We start from the raw sequence: 18,637 nt of genomic DNA on the forward strand, positions 1-18,637 counted from the left end.
TTCAGTGAGTGAGCCGGTCGGCTCAGTCTCCCCCTGCAATGCAGCCCCTCCTAAGCCGGGCGGAAGGACTCCCCGCCCCTCCCTGCCTGACTCGGCTAATTCAAACGATAGGTTCCAGAACCCCTTGGGGAGGGAGACAGGCGTGAGGCATCTCAGTTGGCTTATTGGTCTGCACAGTGATTGCCCGGCTCTTGCAGCACACCCATGCTGACGGGGGTTGCAATGAGCGAGCAGTCAATTGTCCTCTGATTTTCGGTTTAGGGGCTAAAACCCTTAACTCTAGGCAACAATGGAGAGAGGAGTACCCCTTTCGTCCCCAATTTAAGGATTTCAGTGACGAAGTGTTTTTGAGAATCAGGAAAATTCTGCCTCCCTTCCTCCAATCCCTACTCCTCCCATCTCGCCTCCCCAATAAACGGAGCCCTGTTCCATTTGGGGTAGAACACAAGATTGGGGGAGATGCTTCTGAGAGTCTCGGAATCGGGTTGGGGGGATCCAGGGGCTCCGCTTCGTTTTGCCTCGGGCGCAAAGGGAACGTGCGATTGCGGGGGACCGAGCCTGGGCGTCCGGCGCTCCTCCTGGGGTCCGCGTCCGCGCGTCGCCCAGCGGGGGCGGCGGCCCTCGGGGGCTTCCCAGGCCGCCTCCCACGGCGCTCCGGGAGCAGCGCCTCCCCAGTGCAGGGGGGGGCTGTGCGCCCGGCTCCCAGCCGGACGGGTTTCGTAATCGCGTCGCCGCCGTTTCCGCCCTCCGCCAGCCCCACCTCTGCCGGCCCGCCCTCGGCTCCCCCACCGCGCCGAGGAGCGAGCCCGGGAACCCCACACTGGCGGTCGCGGAGCGGGAGCCCCCCACCAGCTGCAGCCGGGCGCCTCGATGTGGGAGCAGAGCAGGTGAGAGCGTGGGGTGGGTCCCCCGCCGGCGCGCCCCGCCTGCCCTACCGGGCGGCGCCGCACCGGATACTGGGGGTGGGGGAGGAGGGTGTCCAGGGCTGTGGACAAGCTGGGTCTGTGGGAAACGGGGTGCGCTCCCTGAGTAACCGTCCCCATCCACGATCGTGCGGCGCGCAGGCCGAGGCCGCAGAAGAGTAGAAGGGAAAGAAGGAACTGGGCTGTGGGGGGAGGTGGCAGGGGCAAGGTCTCCGAGACTCACTGACCTCGGTGATGGCGTGTGCAGAGAAAGCGCACTGGGTCCTGGAAGGTCTAAATCAGACCGAGGCAACCACGGGCGACAGCGACCGGGCGGAGGGATTCGCAGAGAAGCCCCAGCCCTACCCAGTTCAGGTTGGGAAGAGCCGAGGGTTCCTGGGTAGAGTCGGGGAGGGGGCAGAAATGGAGTCTCTATGACGGGCAGCTCGGGGCCTATCTCTGTTTCCTCTTAAGGCCCCATAAGACCTCACCTGGGGAAGGACGTGGTTGGTGCTGGGGCACAAGCCTGTCACTTGCCTGCAAAGTGGGGCCCACCCCTACTTCTCTAGAACCCCTCACTAGGGCCCGGTGTCTGGAGGTCTCCACAGGCGACCAGCTGCAGCCCTGGGCTCATAGCCAGAATTGCCCACTCCATTCTCTTAAGTCTCTTTCTCTTTCTCTTTCTCTCCAGCTGCTTCTTGTGAAGGCTTGTCAGGCAGCGGGTTGGAAGCCTTGGGGCTGGAGGCAGCATGGACCGGGAAAACCGGTTTGGGGCTAGAGCAGGACCGGGGAACTACCTCTGTACATCCTTCCTCCCTGGAACCTTTCTCCCATCCCTTCTGCAGGCTCCCCAGTGGTTTTGAAGCCCTTATGGCGGCCGCAGTGTGACCTTGGTGTCTTTCCCAGCTCCGACTCACCCTGCCTATTTGGATGTCAGGCCCAGTTCTGGGCCTGTCAGGATATGGCCTTACTGTGATCTAATCCTGATCCCACCTGCTGGTTTACCAGCGCCTGCTCCTTGGAAGTGGGATGGAAATAGTGGGCAGCAGATTCGGGTACCACTTCCTGGGCTTAGCCGCTCAGGATTTCATTTTTCCTCAACCCACTCTTTAGATATTTTAAAGAAGGGGAGTGACAGCCAGTCACTCTTACTTCCTTTCCTGGCCTTTTTCCCCCCACCCCCGTTCACCCTGCCCGGTTTTCTTCACGTTCTGACCCCACCCCCAAGTTTTAGAGACCCCTGTGTCCTATGTCCTGAAGAATGGAATTTCCTGGTCACTTCTCATCATCATTGGTCATTTCGTGCCAAGTCCCACACACACACTTTCCCTCCACCCATTTCTGGCCAGGTCCCTGGAAAAGGAACAGAAACGTCCTTGTTCCCTCCACTGCCCCTTTCCCTCTCTCTCCTCCTCCCCCTTTTCTCTCCTCCTCCCTCTTTTCTCTCCTCCTCCCCCTTTTCTTTCCTCCCCTCCCACCATCCACTTCTGTCCACTCAGCTTTGAGCAGGGGGGTATTGGGGAGAGTCCAGTCTCAGTACAGCCTGTCTAGTGGTGTTGGGGGTTTCCTCTGATTCTCCATTGTTTTCTTCACCCGCACCCCTGCCTCCAACCCTGACCACCCGCCACCATCACAACAAACACTGTGACAAACACTGTGACTGACTTCCCCATTGAGCACAGCTCCCCTCTCTGTCCCACTGAGCTGGGACTTCCGGCCCATCTCTACTCCTCCCCTCCAGTGGTGGGAAGGGAAGTAAGAGGAAGCCCAGACTCCTGGGTCCTTCCCTCTCCTAGAAGCTGCCTCTCAGAGTTTGTGTGATCTCATCTCAAGGCTGTTAAAAAAAAACCCCTCCGTTCTTAGATCAGTCTAGGGTGCCAGAGCCTCAGGCTCCCAGGTCTGGAGGGAGGGGAGGTTCGTGTTCACACTCTAGTGTAATATTCATGAAACTGCCTGTTTGGAAACTTGGACGTTGCCTGTGATAGGCCCGGGAGATGCGGATAGAGAAGGCCAGGTGTGCCCTACCCTGGCTCGCAGGAATGAAGGTTCTTCCTTGGACACTAATGCTTTTGGAAAGTGTCTGGTTGGCTGATGACGCCTGGGGGTGGAAGTGGTGAGGGAGGGAGAGAACAGGTCATAGCGTGAGGGCTGAGGGAGGCAAGCAGGCCGGCAGGCCCAGGCCCTCTGAGCCCTCTGAGCAGCGCGGCACGATAGGACATGTGAAGAGGGTGGGGAGGCCGGAAAACTCTTTCTCATGGGACAGCAGATACCTGGCACAGGTACCTGCAACCTTGCACAGGTGATCCATGCAAGGCACTCACCGGGCTTTGGCCCTGCCACGTGTGTGCAAACAGGTGCACACGCAGGCATGCAGTGATAAGGGACACAGAAACACAGTGTGCACAGCCTTCAGGAAGGATCTCAAGGTCAAGTAATAAAGGAACTGCTAAATGTCTTTTGGGAGGGGCTGGGTCTTAGCTGAGGGAAATGAGGGACAAGGTCAGGGAACAGAGGGAAGACATTCCTCACTGCTGAAAGTCTTTCTTGGGGTCCAAGCTGCTACATTTGTCACCTAGAACCTAGTAGTCAAGGTCTGAAAGAAAATCTAGGTGTTCAGAGTCAGGTAAGGGAAAAGGGAGGGACGGGGTGGAGGCCTTGTTTGTGAGAACAGAAAACCACCATTTCCTCTTCAAAGTCACTTGCGTGCCCCTCCCCTCTGCCCTAAACCCAGAGAAGGGAGGTGGCGCAGGTAGCACCCCCAGACATTGCTCCTTTCTGCCACTGCCCTTTGGTCCCCTCCCGTCCTGTCACCCTAAAGGCTTCCAGCCCCTTCCTCTCCCTTGGTACCAGCAGCTATGGCTCCTTAACCCCGCGGTGTCCTTCTGTCCTTTTCTCTGAGCATCCAACTGTGAGGTTCTTCTGTGAGGAGGTTAGTGTTGGGGACAGGACCAGGCCCTGTAGGGACGACAGGAATATGGGCTCATCGGGAGGCTTCTCGAGGACGGAGGGGTTTCTCGCTAACCTGTCCTCTCTGCTTTCTGCTCATCCAGGGTTCCACGTCTGAGGAAGACATAGCCTTGTGCCGGCCCGCCCGCCCCGCCCTCTGGCCCTGGTCTGAGACACTGCCCTTCACTGCTCACTAAAGGTTCCAAGGATTCTCCTCTCTCTGGCCCGTGCCGCTGAGTGCCCAGGGTGTTGTTAACACCTGAAGGGAGTGCGCCGTGGACGGTCAGGGCGCCAGAGCAGGAGCCCTCTGGGGCCTCGGGTAGGGGAGTGAAACTGGAACCGTCGGGGAACATGAGTGAATTTTGGCACAAACTGGGCTGCTGTGTGGTAGAGAAACCCCAGCCGGTGAGTCTCCCCACCCCCACCCAACACACACAGAAACCCGACCGTATATTTATGCAGGAGGCAGCCCCACCATTTGGGATCTTTCTCCTCCCAGGCACTCTTCTGGCCTCTCGGTCAGGGGAGTTGCTGTGGCCTGACAGGTGTGATTTGGAGTAACGGGACGAATAGTTCTAGCTGGCACTTCCTGTTCCTGTCCTTCTGAGTTGGCCAGGGGTTGTAGGTGGAGCTTAACACCTGTCAGTTTCCCCCATTGTTTCCTCATCAGCCAGAGGTGACTCTGACATGTCCTTTCTTTGTCCAGTGTTCACTCTGCAGGCTCCTGCCCCTCCCACCCTGCCTGTGTCCTCTGTTTTAGGCTGTTTCGGCCTTGCCTTTCACACCCTCGTGATTTCCCTCTTATGATGCCATATCCCCTTTCCCTCCAGGCCCTTAGCTCTTCCCTTAGTGGTTTGCAGTCCACTTGGTTTGCAAGACTCTTTTCCCTTCCTCCACGGGGACTGGAGGAGGGGGTTTCAGACATAACTCCCCCATTTTCTCGAAACAGAAGAAGAAGAGGCGACGGATCGACCGGACCATGATTGGGGAACCAATGAATTTTGTCCACCTGACTCACATTGGCTCTGGGGAGATGGGGGCTGGAGACGGACTTGCCATGGTAACAAAGGAAGGGGGACAGTTTGATAGGGGGTTGTGGCCTAGAACTGTTCCCCTTTTTGAAAGTTCAGGGAGAGGACATAACAAAATACTCGATGGGGAAGTAAGAAGCTAGGTTTCTAGTCTTGGTCACCAGCTGCGTCAGCCCGAGACCTGGCGTTTCAGGTCTCTGGCCTAGGCCCCCATCTTTACAGTTAGCAGATTGTTCTTCATTGGGATGGGGGATAGATGCCTTTAAAAGTTACATGGGCGGCTTTTTCCAAACGCCATACCCCTTCCTTCTGTTCATTAAGAACTGCTGTCTCAGTGCCACAGTAAGTCATTGTGGTTGGGAATGTGGGGGCAGGGGAAGGCCGAGCTCCTCGGTCCTAATATGTGTATCTGTTCTCAAAGGGTGGGCAGTGGGCCTGGAGATAGTGCAGGAGTCCTCTCACCAATTGTGAAACTTCGATAAATATGAGGGCCCTTTGTGGGAGGAACTTATTCGTAAAAGGCTCATTTTATGTCACCCTCACGAAGGTCACTGTGGAGGGAGGCAATGAGACCTCCCTTGGCGGAATGGTAGTGAATTTTCACCTTTTCGGATGATTTTGTTGTCAAGAGATGGGTCAGCCTTTTCCGGGGAGGACACAGGGGCAACCTCCTACTGTGCGACATGAAGACTGATGGAGGGTTTCACGTGCGTTTTTCACAGACAGGCGCAGTGCAGGAGCAGATGAGATCCAAGGGAAACCGAGACAGGCCATGGAGCAATTCCAGGGGCTTGTAGCTCCAACAGGAATGGTGAGTGATTAGAGAAACCCACCCAGCGCCCGCTGCTGCCTCAGCTCCTCCGCGAGGATGGGAAGCGAGGGGGGCAGAGTCAGGAACATACTCGTGGGATCCAGGAAGGCAGAGGGACAGGGATGAGCAGACAGATGGAAATGGAGAAAAGAGAACGCTGTGGAAGTGGAGTCTGTGTGAGGCTGGGCCTTTCTCCCTGAGGCCTTGGGTTCTTGGAGGCTAATCTTCCTTTTTTTAAATCAGGTTCTGCTGTCTGAAGTCTCCCTCTGTCCAGCCCGGAAGAGATGCTGCCCCTTCCAGATCCCTCCTAGAACCAGTGCCCCCAGGGCCCCCTTTTCCCCCCCTCTGCCTCATAGTGCCTCGGAAGGCTTGGGGGCTGGCCTCCCTCCACTCCCTCTGGCTGTAGCCCCTCCTGGAGATGGGGTCAAAGCAGCAGGACTGACCAAGTGACTACTCGTTGGCCAGAGGAGCGCAGCTGAAGCCCTGGACGCTCTCAGATCTGAAATGGGAGTTTCTGGGAACCTGGAAAGAGTTCCCTTCTCCTGAATGACGGTCTACGGGCCACCTGTTTTTAAACTCTGAACCTGGAGCTCCTTAAGTGGCAGGTGGGTGAGGTAACCAGAGCTGAAGCTGGCTTTGCCGAGCAGCTCCTACCTCCCTGGTCTCGCCTCCTCCCTCTCGTGATGAACTGACGCAGATGTCAAGCAGGGGCTGGGAGGGTGACCACTGCCTGGGCTACTCTCTCTCCCTCTCAGACCTTAAGCTCACCGCTCGTCAGTACCTCTCTGCCAGATCCAGCGTCTTTCTCTAGTTAGGCCCCTGTCCCTGTTTCTGTAGCATTGCTAGCTACTCGGCCCCTTTCCCTCTTTTTTAAATTAATTAAAGATTTAATTTAAGATGAGTTCTCTTAATTACCCCCATCCTTTTACTACCTCTGTCCTTACCCTATTCCTGTTAGGAGCCTTATTTCCCACTGAATAAGAGTTATGGTAAGGGGTGGTTCTTACCCTGGTGACATTCCACGTAAGACTTGGGGACCTGGCCTGCCCTCTGCCGACCTCCCTGCTGGCCCAGGTGAGAGGAAGAAGAGGGATCTGGAAAGAAATGCCGCAAAACTAGGAGTTATGTCTCAGGGTGGACTTCTGGACCCTTGAGGAGGGGAGGCGGGGAGATAAATGTGTTCAGAAGAACTCATCTGTGAGTTTAGGGAGCTGAAGACCCTCACAGCCTGGGAGCAGGGAGACCCATAGAGCAAGGTCTCTCAAGCTGGACCCTGGACATCTTGGGCTGGATAATTCTTCGTCGGGGGGCACTATCCTGTGCATCTAGGCTGTCTAGCAGCATCCCTGGGCTACCCTAGTTATGACAACCCAACGGACCCCCAGATGTTGCCAAGTGTGTCCTAGGGAGCAGACTCACCCCCCGTTGATAGCCACTGCTCTAAAGTCAAGGTATTTTTCCCTTAAGTGATTTCCACCGCCACCCTCCCCCATCCCATAATTCATCCTAAGCCTGAGCCTTGATGAGCTTGGCCCCCTTGTAAAGTAGGCTTAGCGGGGCTGCACAGTCTCCAAACAGCTCTACTCAGTCTGTGGCTTGTGCTTGCATGGGTTGTCTCTGTGCTTCTCTGTTCTTGCTCTCAGAACGACGGGGGCCTGCTGTGGAGGCATGAACGGGGTGTGGTGGGCTTGGGGGTGGAAAGCAGTAGAGCTGCAGACAACCCGCTTCCCCTCCCCAGCTTTAAGCCCCATGCCTGTGCCCTGTCCTGGAACCAGACACAGGTAAGACTCAGGGAGTTTTGTCTGAAGACCAGGTCCCACTCCCCGCCTGGCTAACGAGTCTGCTGTAGGTGGGAACGTAATGGAGGAGCAGCGTCTTCAGGCACTTCGTTTTCTCAGGTGTTTTTTGTTCTGGTCCCTTCCTTGCGGGGAGATGAGGAAAGCAGAACGGCAGATGAGCTCCTGCCTGCTTTCTCATTAGCTCCGTAACTGGAAGCGTCCTGTTTGACGGTGGTGGGGGGCTGTCAGGAGCGTGGGAACTAGGATCCACTCTGCTGATTGCACCATCCCTCCCGTCTGCCCCCAGCTACAGTGACTAAGGTGTCATTTTTCCAAGTTCAGTGTATTTCCTGAAGTTTTTCAGGGTCAGATTGGTCCTGGAGACACATTCACAATTTATGTTCCAGTCTAGCTAGTTGCTCTGGAAGTAGCTCGATAGCTCGAGGGTTGTACTCGATCTGAAGGGTTGACAGGATAGGGTAGAAAGATGGGGACCCCTGGAGTTGCTGGTCACTCTGATCTTCATTCAGCCTTATTCGAATGCCTATTTGGACACAATCTTTTCTTTGGTGCTCTCTCACCTTTTGCTACCTTCTCTAATGTGCATGCTGCCATCACTTGAACAATATTTAGAGTGATGGGAATGGGTTTGAGAGTCATAATTTATATTTAAAAAATTGTTGGACTTTTAAATACATTTTTCAAATAAAAAAAGTGGAAGCAAAATAGTCTCAGACGAATCACTACAGGTGTGTGTTGGGTAACGCCTAGAAAGTGGCTGACGTGGGGTTGTGTACCTTTCCGAGGAGAGAAGAAGGCTACGTATTGTGAAGGCAACAAGAGCACCTTCGCCCAAGGGCTCACATCCTTGCTCTTCCTGTTCCCTTCTCTGGGCATTCACCTGAGATTTTCCAAGTCTCTACAGAAACACTTGTTTAAAAACAACTTTGGCAATGCGCAAGGTGAACAATATCAACATTTTATCTGAGGGATGGGGGAAAGGCCCAAGCCGCTTGCTGCTAGCTTCGCAGTTCAGTTTTAGGGTCCACGAGACTGGCGGTCTCTCCTTCCACAGACACCTCTGTAAAAAGACACGAGACCAAACAATGTTTTTTCTAGTTTTGTTTTTCTGTACTAAAAATATCCAGTGGGTGCTGGGACTGAAAAGGGAGGAGAGACTGAGATGCCGGCACCTCCTCTTGTAGGTCAAATGGCCATTACCTCTGGTTTCTGTCTATCTGGGAAAGAAAGAAAATAGAGAAAAGAGGAAATGTAACAAATCTATTTCTTTTCCCTTTCTTACTTCATGTCCCTCTCCCCACAAACTCTCCTTCCCTCAACACTACTGCGTTTATGCTTCTCTTACGTAGTGAATGCCATTGGACACATAAGGAGAAAGACAACAGAAACCGGCAAAATGACCAAGAGGACATTCTGCCCCTCACCTCTCACCGAAGGTCCTATCATCCTATCCATTGAGAATTTTACCAGGTCAGTCAGAGCCTTGGGTGGCTCTTGGTAAAGGAGATGACTGCTTCCTTGAGAATTCTTAGGTTGCTGGGAATAATCCCAGGACAGTTCTTTGGGACCGTGGTTGAGAGTCGGCACTAGGGTCAAACCAACCTGGTTTAAGTCCTGCTGTGATTGCCACTTACCAACTTTACAAACCCCCATTTCTTCATCTGTAAAGTGGGGATACTAATACCTCATGGGGGTGTTGGAGGGCTGATCCAGAGAAAGTGCACATAGCAAGACGTCAGACACTGGCTGTAATTACTATTAAACTGCACAGAGAAGCTGAAAACTTAATTATCTTCCACCTCCATTAATTATCTGCACATCAGGAATTCTTTATATATCTGCAATCTTAACAGCTTGGTCAGTCATCACCTAATGACCCACTATGCATGTTACCTAATAACCAACCAGTTCAAGGAATAACCAGTGGAATCCATGGCCAACGACAAGATGGACAGACCAATGCACATTACGAATCACTAAGCAGACACACAAGCAACAGTTGACACGAGCACACTGGCTGCTGAGCAGCAGGCTTTGGCTATCAGGACTTTCCAGATCCATCCACAAAGATCCCCGCTCATCCCCAAACACTTACTGGTTGCATCTCTGCGAACACTGAAGAGAGGCTGTTCCAAATATCCTCCAGCCCTATCCGGACCCGCTTCCAGAAAGCAAGGGCGGGGCTGGGGCTCAAGAAGTGCAAGGGCGTGGGTCTGAGTCTGCTGCTGAGGGGAGGCATGGGGCTGGTGGTGGCGCTGGTGGTGCTGGTGCTGGTGGGCTGGGTGGTGCAGCTGGCATCAGAACAGGGGCTTGAATCCAGGGGGCATTCCTCATGATGCCGGTCGCAGGGACATTGACGATAGGTGCAAGGCCGGTGCTCCGTGCGCAGTTGGCTCAGCGCCCCAACTCGGAGACGCCCCGAAAGGCCCTGCAGCTTGCCGGCGCGGGTCCGGCTCATGGTGCCTGACTTGCAGTGGCAGTGCCATGGGCCCCAGGGCATTAGCATCACCCGAAGTTCCTCCGGAGGTGGCATGGCTGTGGGCGAGGGTCGTGAGGAGCGGTGTGGGGTGGCCCCAGCTGTTGTCCACTGGCTGAGGCTCGTGTCGGAGAGCGCCAGGTCCCCAGTGGACCTCCAGCTGGAGCGCGGCAGGCTTGTGGAGAGCCTGTATTCCGGCTCCTGGATATTCGCGGGGAACCTTGAACTGGGCCCCACCGCTGTACTGGGAACGGAACTGGGAACCGCGCTGGGAAGAGTACTGGAAACCGTACTGGGAACCTCCGAGCTGGTGCTATTCTTATTGGCGTGAATCACAACCCCCTCCTCCAAAGTCCCATCCTCATGCTCCCACGACTGTGACCCATTGACGTCCGTGGACACCGTTGAGGCCAAGAGCTCCGCAGCTGCTGGGCCTGCCAGGCGGTCGGCAGTGGCCACGACGTCGTCCTCGTCCTCTATCGTTACCCTCCTCTTCCGGGAGGCAGCCGTCAGGGCGGTGGACGGGTACTTGCGGGTCATTGGGCCCTGGAAGCGGAAACTGACCGGCCCAGTCCCGGTCGTCCCGGTCGAAGTCAGGCCTTGGGCCCCCGCCGCCGCCCGGGACCCCAGACTCAGCAGCAGGACCCAGAGCAGCGCGCCGGCGGCGGGGACCATGGGGCTGGACGGTGTGGGGCTGGGAGGGAGCCCAGTGATCGAGGCCGGGGCTCCTACCTTTCTCCCTCCCGTCTGCTCTTGACCCACCGGGTCGTTAGAACTGAGGCCCAGGGGGGAGGGGGCTCTGATGCGCGTGCCACGCCCCCACCCCGCCCCCAGGCCCTCAGCCCGTGGCTCCCGCAGCCCCAGTGGCTCGGCTGAAAATCCTGGGAACCCCCGCAACTAGAACTCCACGGACAGACGGACTGTGATGCAGGGGCTGGAGAAAGAGTTCACTTCATCGGTGCAGAGCTTAAATCTGTCATGGCAGTTTATTAAGCGCCAAGAGGACAGAAGGACAGGTTTTGAAAACACGCCTTCCCAGGGCTCAGAGGCAGCAGACACGGCTAAAAAGGAAAAGGGGGCACACAGCGGCCCTCCCAGATTTAGGGAGGGACTCCTGGCCCCGCCCTTCCCACCCACCACCCTTCACCTTCACCCTACGGCTAGAATACCACACCCAGGTGGAAAGGATTGCAGCCCTTTCCTCTACAGAGGACCAGATGACTCAGAGATGATGGTTCTGCAGCAAAAGCAGGACTCAGACCCCCAGCCTTGCACTTTCGCATACAAAATGCCACCATGTGCACCCCTACTTCTGAAATGAAAGTCACCCAGCAGATCAGGTTCCAGACCAGCCCTGCTTTGAAGGCAGGGTCACGGAAGGAATGACACGCCACTGAGATGTGAAGATCCACTGGTCCTGGGGGTGAAGGAGATGTTTACACAAGAGCTCACGTTTCAGGGTTTCAGGGTTCGGGTGTAGGCAGATGGGTATCTTTGCTTGGTTCTCTGGCCCTTTATTCCAGTCCTATGCTAGGTTCCTCCTGAGCCATGGAGATCCTGGTCCAGCCTAGGAGAGAGAGGGAGGGAGTGGTAGAGGAGCAGGACCTGGGTTTTACGCACTGGTTTAGGGAGAAGTCAGGTGACCAGAAGAGAGAATAGTGGGTGCTTGAGTGGGTCATCATCTAGGATTTTTTGCTCCCTAACCCTCTCCCCACTGCAGAGGCTCTCGCACTCACTGCCAACACGTCCCTTTCTAATTTCTAGGGCTGGCCTGAATCCCTCTAAATTCAGTGCTGTGATCATTCCTTTAATCCTGGTGTCTCAGCACTTCTATGTATAGTTTTTCATTTGTCCTTGTTGGATACAGTCGTGTCCTTCATTTCTTCCCTGGGTGTGTGTAGTTTTCCCAGATACCTTGAAGAACCTGAAGGCAGGGCTTCTGGCTGTTAGTTGCTTTGTATCTCCCGCACATTAAGAAAATGGAAACTGGCTTTACACATCCCGCCTCCACCCTTTATCCTAAAACTCAGGACTCACTGTCTGACAGCTTCAGGGATGTGGACCTGATCCAAAGAGATGAGCTGGCCCAGCTCTCCCAGGCTGTTCAGAAAACGGATCTTGCGTGCAAACTTGGAACTGAAAAAAAAGAGGGACAAACCAAGTGCGTTTTGTACCGGGAAGGGGGCTCCTGGAGACCCTGATAAAGGAAAATGGGACAAGTAGAGTGCTTAAGGCTGAAAGAGACAGGATGGGGCAAGTTCCCTTATCCTGATTTTGAAAATGGGGAAGGATGGGGGGAACTTGTCCCCCGAGTGAGTACCTGATGAAGGGCCGAAGCAGTGCCAGGAGCGCCTTCATGTACCACGTGGCATGGACAACCACCAGGGCACACAGGTTTTTCCGGAGCCTGAAAAAGAAGATGAGGTCATCCTATTTTGTCTCCCATCTTCATGCCTGAAAACCAGGTGGGGCTATCTTCTGTCCTCTTAACTTCTTTCACATCTCTACTTTCTAGATTTCTCTGGCAACTGGGTCTAACCGCCATTCTTTTAACTGCCATCTCAGTTCTATCCAGCTTGAGCCCTCCATGCTCATTTTCAGGAAGCTCTCTTCTCAGAACCTCTCAGCCTGGTCTTCTCCACCCATTTCCCTCCTGGGCCCCACCCTCACATAAGTTCCTTTTGTACACTGCTTCATTCTCCATGACCAGGCCTACTTATAAAACTCCAGGTGAAGAAGACCCAGGAGGAGAAAACAAAAACAAAAACAAAGGAGCAAAAAAGAGAAAGCGAACAAAGAGAAGATGGGAGAAAGAGAGGGAAAAAAGGAACATGGGGGAAAACAGATGTGTGGGTTAGAGACGAAGGCGGAGAAGACAATGGACTGGAAAGGGAAAAAAACGACAAGACTGGGAGAAGGAAGAGAGTCCAGTGACAAAGGTATTCTCACTGCCATTTTACAGACAAGGAAACCGAGTCTCAGAAAGGTTAAGTGACTTGTCAAAAGTCACACAACTAGTAAATGGTGAAGGCAAGATTTGAAACTAACCCCAGAAGTAGAATAATCCAGAATAAAAACAAAGTCCACAGGAAAAAAAGAGAAAAAAAAGATTTGAAACTAGATTTGCCTGATTCTAAGAGGACAGAAGATGGGAGAGGCTTGGAAAGGGGTGTAGAGGGACGCAACAGAGGAAGAACTAAATGGAAAAAGAAAGAATGGGAGGATGGGAGAGAAGACAACGAGCCCGAGCCCCAGCCGTGGCCCCTTGTCCCGACGCTCACCGCCGGTCCAGAGTCCGGTAACACTGCTGCATCCAGCTCAGACGTGGAACTTGGGCCCTGCTGGTACCTCCGCTCAAGTGAATAAGCAGATAATTCTCAGCTACCAGCAGCTCCAGAGTTCCCACCATATACCTGGGGAGATGCAACTGTCAGGGGAGGTCTGTGTTTGGGTCGTGGGGCGTGAGAGGGACGTTATTATGGACTCGAAAATCAGCTACTGGTCCTGGAAGGGGTTCCCTTTGTATGCCTCCCCCCAACAGCCAGCTGGGGCCCTTCAGGCCTCCCACCTCACCTAAACAAGTGCTCCATGACATAGGTGTAGTTGGGGATGCTGCCTCTGGGTAGATAACAGGAAGCAAAGAGGATGACAGCATTGAGGCCATCACCATGGTAACCTGGGAAGGATACGGGGAAGATTCATTCATTCAAGCAACAAATATGTATTGACAGACATGTTTCGGCTGAGGGTCTCTGGAAGTCACAGGAAGGATGGGTGCACCCAATCACGGGGTTTCCAGCAAAGGCATTTTAGTCCACTATGCCAGCCATTACCTCCATGGGAAAGGACTTTCTTATAGGGCTCAATGACCGTCATGTCCACTCGCTGCTCCCGCTGGCCTATGCGGAACACCCTCCAGCGATGACCATCTTCTCCAGCCACATCCCACATGCAACCCCGGCCCAGCCTTTCAGCGGCCTCGCTGGCCCCCAGGCTCTCTGCCCAGGGCAGCTCATCTAAAACAGAGAGATGGGAAAAGGTCAACAGGGCAGAATACACACCCTCAGCGTCGCGTAATGTCCCCCGTTTTCTAGTTTATTACCGCACCCTCTCATCCCTCAGTTCCTTCCCCATGACGCTAGCCCTAGTTTGTCCCATACAGCCAACCCCTTGCTGGTGGCTCTCTCCTATGACTCATCATCCTCACTTTTGCAGTAGACGGTGCCCTTGAAGCAACCTTGCCCTGTGGTAGGTCCATGGCCCTTGCCAGTATCAGTTTTTGTTTTCTTTTTTTCTGGATTCTTTATTCCTCTTTCCATGCTTTTCTTTGGGTGAGCTCATCTATTCCCAGGTCTTCCACTAGCAGCGCAAGGTGATAACCCCCAGATTCGCCTCTGTCACCCAGGCTTCTCTCCAGACCCACATCTCCGCGTGCCTACACGGGACACCTCTACTCGTCTTTCTGTCACCTCCAAGTCACCAGACCCAAAGGGCAACTCAGACTCATGCTCTTCTTCCTCTCTCAGATTCCTTTCTTGGTGAAGGGCTGCGTCCATCCAGCTTCCTGCGAGAGAAATCTGTACATCATCCAAGACTCTCCTCTATTGGCCCTCGAGCCAAGTGGAGCCTGGGTCCTCTTCCATCTGCCTTCGTTACACTTTTATCACTCTTTCCGCTGCTACTGTCCTGGTTCAGCTTCTTACTATTTCTCACCTGGCCTGTTCTCGCCTCCTAACTGGTCTTCCTGCCTCTGGTCTGGTTTCCATTGCACCCTCTACAGCACTGCCAGAGCAAGCTTGCTTTTCTCCCCTACCTTTTTACCCAAATGACAATACTGTGCCCACCTCATTTTAAAAAATAGCTGCTCAGTACTTAGTATTCCATTGTATGGCTGCACCATAATAGGACTGATATCCACAGAGAAATCTTTCCAGAGTGATTAATTCTGATCACGTCACTCCCTTGATGAAAACCATTCAATGACTCCCCATCTAAAGATAAAAGGTAAAATCTAAACTCCTGGGCCAGCCCGGTGGCTCAGGTGGTTAGAGCTCCATGCTCCTAACTCCGAAGGCTGCCGGTTCGATTCCCACATGGTCCAGTGGGCTCTCAACCACAAGGTTGCCAGTTCAATTCCTCGAGTCCTGCAAGGGATGGTGGGCAGCGCCCCCTGCAACTAGCAACGGCAACTGGACCTGGAGCTGAGCTGCGCCCTCCACAACTAAGACTGAAAGGACAACAACTTGACTTGGAAAAAAGTCCTGGAAGTACACACTGTTCCCCAAATAAAGTCCTGTTCCCCTTCCCCAATTAAAAAAAAGAAATCTAAACTCCTTGGCAGGGCAGCAAGAATCTCCGTGGTTTGACCTTGCTGACTTAGCGCTATCTTTTTGTCCCTGCCTCCTGAAACAGTTGATGAGAAAGATGAAAGGAGTACATTTTGTTATTCATAACAAGCGCCTTTCAACCACATGAGTTTTTATTAATAAGGTGACTTTGGAAAGCCCCTAAGGATGAGTGGCTGGTTGCCAGGGAAACCATCCATGTGATTAGGGGGTTGCACCTTTGAGAAGGGGAAAGAGAATAGGTTGTGTTAATCACTAATGGCCAGTGAACTAATCAGTCGTGCCCACACAATGAAGCCTCCATAAAACCCTAGCTGAGGCGGTTCGGGGAGCTTCTGGGTCGGTGAACAAACACATGGGGGTGCTAAGAGGGCGTGGAAGCTCCACACACCTCCCCATATACCTTGTCCTACACATCTCTTCCTTCTGACTGTTCCTGAGTTGCTTCTTCTTACAATACATCTGTAATCTAGTAAGGAAATTGTTTTTCTGAGTTCTGTTAGTCATTCTAGCAAATTATCGAACCTGAGCAGGGGGTAGTGGGTATGCAGCACAGGTGATGACCTGGACATGTGACTGGTGTTTGAAGTGCGGGGAGGGGGACAGTCTTGGGGGACTGACCCTTAACCTTGGGATCTGCGCTAACTCCAGTTGGTTCATGTTCTAACTAAATTGCAGGACACCAGTCGGTGTCTGGAGAGCGGGAGAATTGATGTAGGGAAAACCCACACAGTCGGTGTCAGAAGTATTGTGAGCAGAGAAGAAACCAAATTTTCCTTAGTATCAAAATAGTCGTGCTTGAGACTTGGAATTCCCCAAATGCCATGCTGCTGCCCCAATCGCCTCTTCCAGCTAGAACGCCTGTCGGACTACATGATGGACAGCTGTCAGTCACCTCCTCTGTGGTCTTTCCCAGTGCCCCTCCTGCAGCGCTGATCTCCCCCTCCTGCCTGAACTGCACCCTGGACATGTGAAGGTCATAAGCTGGAAGTGCACTTCCTTCTATTTATGCTCATTTCTTACGAAACAGAGAATTGCCTGAGGGTGGGGACTTTATATCTCCAGTTCCAGCTCAGCGATGGCATGCAACAGTCATTCAATAGTTTTCCTTAATAAAAAAGGACCCCAGCCCCCCTCTGGGACACTCCTGCATTGCATCTCTGGGCTCTAGCTTTCTATTCTGAGGAAATCAATTTTGCTGACCTCACTTCTCGGTCCCCACCTTATTAGTTCTAACTTCAGTCCCACTAAATCCATCCCAAGCTTCTTTTACTGGCCTCTACTTCTCCCAGCTCAGCCCTCAGGTGTCTTTCCCACCTTCCCATTCAAACTCATGTCCACTGTCCAGCTGCTCCGAGTCTGAAGGTGTCTCTAATTCGTCTACTTCCAGGTCAGAACTGCCACCAGGAGAGGAAGGTACAGAGTGGGGAGAAGCTCCATTATCTCCCGGCCCTTTCGTCAGATTCAGTAGCAACGATGGGGCAGAAAGACGCTTACGCATGGGGCGCTGGCCACACAGGGTTAACGTGCTGGGGGTACCTGGGTTGGAGGGGGAGGGGGACAAAAAAATAAAAAGATGTGTGTACGTGTTAGCGGGGGAGGTTAGAATTCCTGTGTAGATGGAAGTGATAATATGGAGACAACACAGGACATTTGGGAAAAGGGAATTGAAATTGCAAAGGGATATGGGTGGCATAACCCCCTCACTAGATTTGAATCAAGAATCTGAGGCCTAGGATTGACTTTTCTTACCTGCCTGTGAGTCACTTTTAGGATCATCAGTATCTTCGGAAGGCTCAGCCGCTTCAGGAGGCAATCTGGAAGGGAAAAGATTAAAAGGGGGAAGACACACAGGCTAAAGGCATCAAGCCAGATAGCGATTGATCCATTCTCTCTCCCCGCCACGATTTCATCACCTCCGCTTTTTTATCCAGCCTCTTTCCTTCAAGTCCTGGCTTACCATCCCTGCCCTCCATTGTGACCACCCCCTTCTCCCAGTCTCCCTCACACCTCCTCACCTAGGGAATTCTTCATCCTGCCACTCCTCCTTCAGATCCAGTCCCTCAAGTCTCAGCGGTGCTCCTAGTCCTGTCGCTTCTGCATTCTCCCTGATCGTAAGTGCCCCCATCCCCCAGAAGAAAAGATTATCATGAGGCAAACTAGGCAGTGTCTTAAGGGAAGTGGATGGGAGGTAGGAGATCCTGGGATGGAGAATAGTGACTCAGGTGCAGGGCAGAGGGCAGGCTTTAAAAGGAAGTCAGATCTCTTGTCTCCTAGGCAGATGCTTCCACCCGCTTCACTGCTGGCTAGAAACAGATCACCCCTCATTTGCGCTGAGGAGCAGAGGAAGGATACATAAAGCTAATCAGTTACATCTGTGACAGTCGCTCCACCTACACAGTAGGGGTGAGAGTGTTTCTCATTACAATTGGCTGGAACCCAACAGACCTGCCCCACAATTACTGGGCAAAGCTGGGGAAGATGGCACCTGGTCAGGCCTGCCTTTCCTCCACCATGTTGGGAGTGGCCAGGGGAAACCATGGCATGGGTGGAGGGGTGGAGGAAGAAGGTAAGAAGATTTGCTGGGGAGGAGAACCTGGACCTAAATTAATTCTAGGTCTGCTTTCCTAGAGAATGGCCATTTTGGAGGATGAAGGTTAGAAAACAGAGAACAGGGGCAGATTTATCACACAGAATATTTCCTTTACAAACACAACACACACGCACAGGGAATTACCCTGGCCTCCCCTGTTCCCATACCATTCCAACATTTCCTACCTAAAGCCACCCCCATGCCTTCTCTGCAAATTCTTAGTCTTATTGCCTCTAGGAACCCAAGATCAGATCTGGTAAGAGCTGGGTGGTGGGGATATCCCCCAAGACCATTCACTTCTTTCCAACTGAGTTAACCAAGCGTTGGTGGTATAGTGGTGAGCATAGCTGCCTTCCAATTGAGTTAACCAAGATCTTACTTACCTGAGATCCAATGTCTTTTCTCCTGCCTCCGCTATAGTTTCCATTTTCACAAATCTTCCTGTCTCCTTTACACACCTGGACTTCCAGGCAGCCGGTGGTCCCAGCTCCCCAGCACTTCTGTACCCTTTTCTCTCTCAGCTCTTGTTGCTCTGGCCTCAGTAGGAAGGGGTAGAAGGGAGGGAACCTCACCTTCAAACAGGTTTTGCCACCTCCCTTCCCAAGGAGCAGGTTCACCCAAAAGAATAACCCTGCCTAAGTGGGGGCGGGTTTGGGGGAGGAGAGTACATTTTCTAAAGGGGCTAGTCTTGGGGGAGGGGGGTAGAGGTCTATGTAGTAAGGCCACTTGTTCTC

At 53.3% G+C, this 18,637-nt stretch overlaps 3 protein-coding genes across 3 annotated transcripts; 1 reads left to right on the forward strand and 2 right to left on the reverse strand.

The window, feature by feature from the left end:
• The first annotated feature begins 748 nt into the window (after positions 1 to 748).
• On the forward strand, positions 749 to 6,586 carry CDC42SE1 (CDC42 small effector 1). Its single transcript, XM_081026270.1, has 5 exons — positions 749 to 887; positions 3,953 to 4,253; positions 4,798 to 4,908; positions 5,602 to 5,690; positions 5,934 to 6,586. The coding sequence occupies exons 2-4, from the start codon at positions 4,200 to 4,202 to the stop codon at positions 5,674 to 5,676; spliced, it is 240 nt and encodes a 79-aa protein (XP_080882396.1). The 5' UTR covers positions 749 to 887; positions 3,953 to 4,199; the 3' UTR covers positions 5,677 to 5,690; positions 5,934 to 6,586.
• A 2,980-nt stretch (positions 6,587 to 9,566) lies between these two features.
• Positions 9,567 to 10,640, reverse strand: LOC308487248 (protein MENT; the record flags this gene model as incomplete). The annotated part of the gene is made up of 1 exon (XM_081025258.1): positions 9,567 to 10,640. The coding sequence occupies one exon, from the start codon at positions 10,638 to 10,640 to the stop codon at positions 9,567 to 9,569; it is 1,074 nt and encodes a 357-aa protein (XP_080881384.1).
• On the reverse strand, positions 9,585 to 16,826 carry BNIPL (BCL2 interacting protein like). The gene is made up of 7 exons (XM_081026271.1): positions 16,628 to 16,826; positions 13,799 to 13,981; positions 13,539 to 13,641; positions 13,247 to 13,378; positions 12,286 to 12,372; positions 12,003 to 12,101; positions 9,585 to 11,532 (listed from the first exon to the last, which is right to left on the reverse strand). Exons 1-7 carry the CDS (start codon positions 16,809 to 16,811, stop codon positions 11,496 to 11,498), a joined length of 825 nt encoding a protein of 274 aa, XP_080882397.1. The 5' UTR covers positions 16,812 to 16,826; the 3' UTR covers positions 9,585 to 11,495.
• Positions 16,827 to 18,637: the final 1,811 nt, after the last annotated feature.

Source organism: Rhinolophus hipposideros, assembly GCF_964194185.1.
Source record: "Rhinolophus hipposideros genome assembly, chromosome: 19".
Classification (NCBI taxonomy): Eukaryota; Metazoa; Chordata; class Mammalia; order Chiroptera; family Rhinolophidae; genus Rhinolophus; species Rhinolophus hipposideros.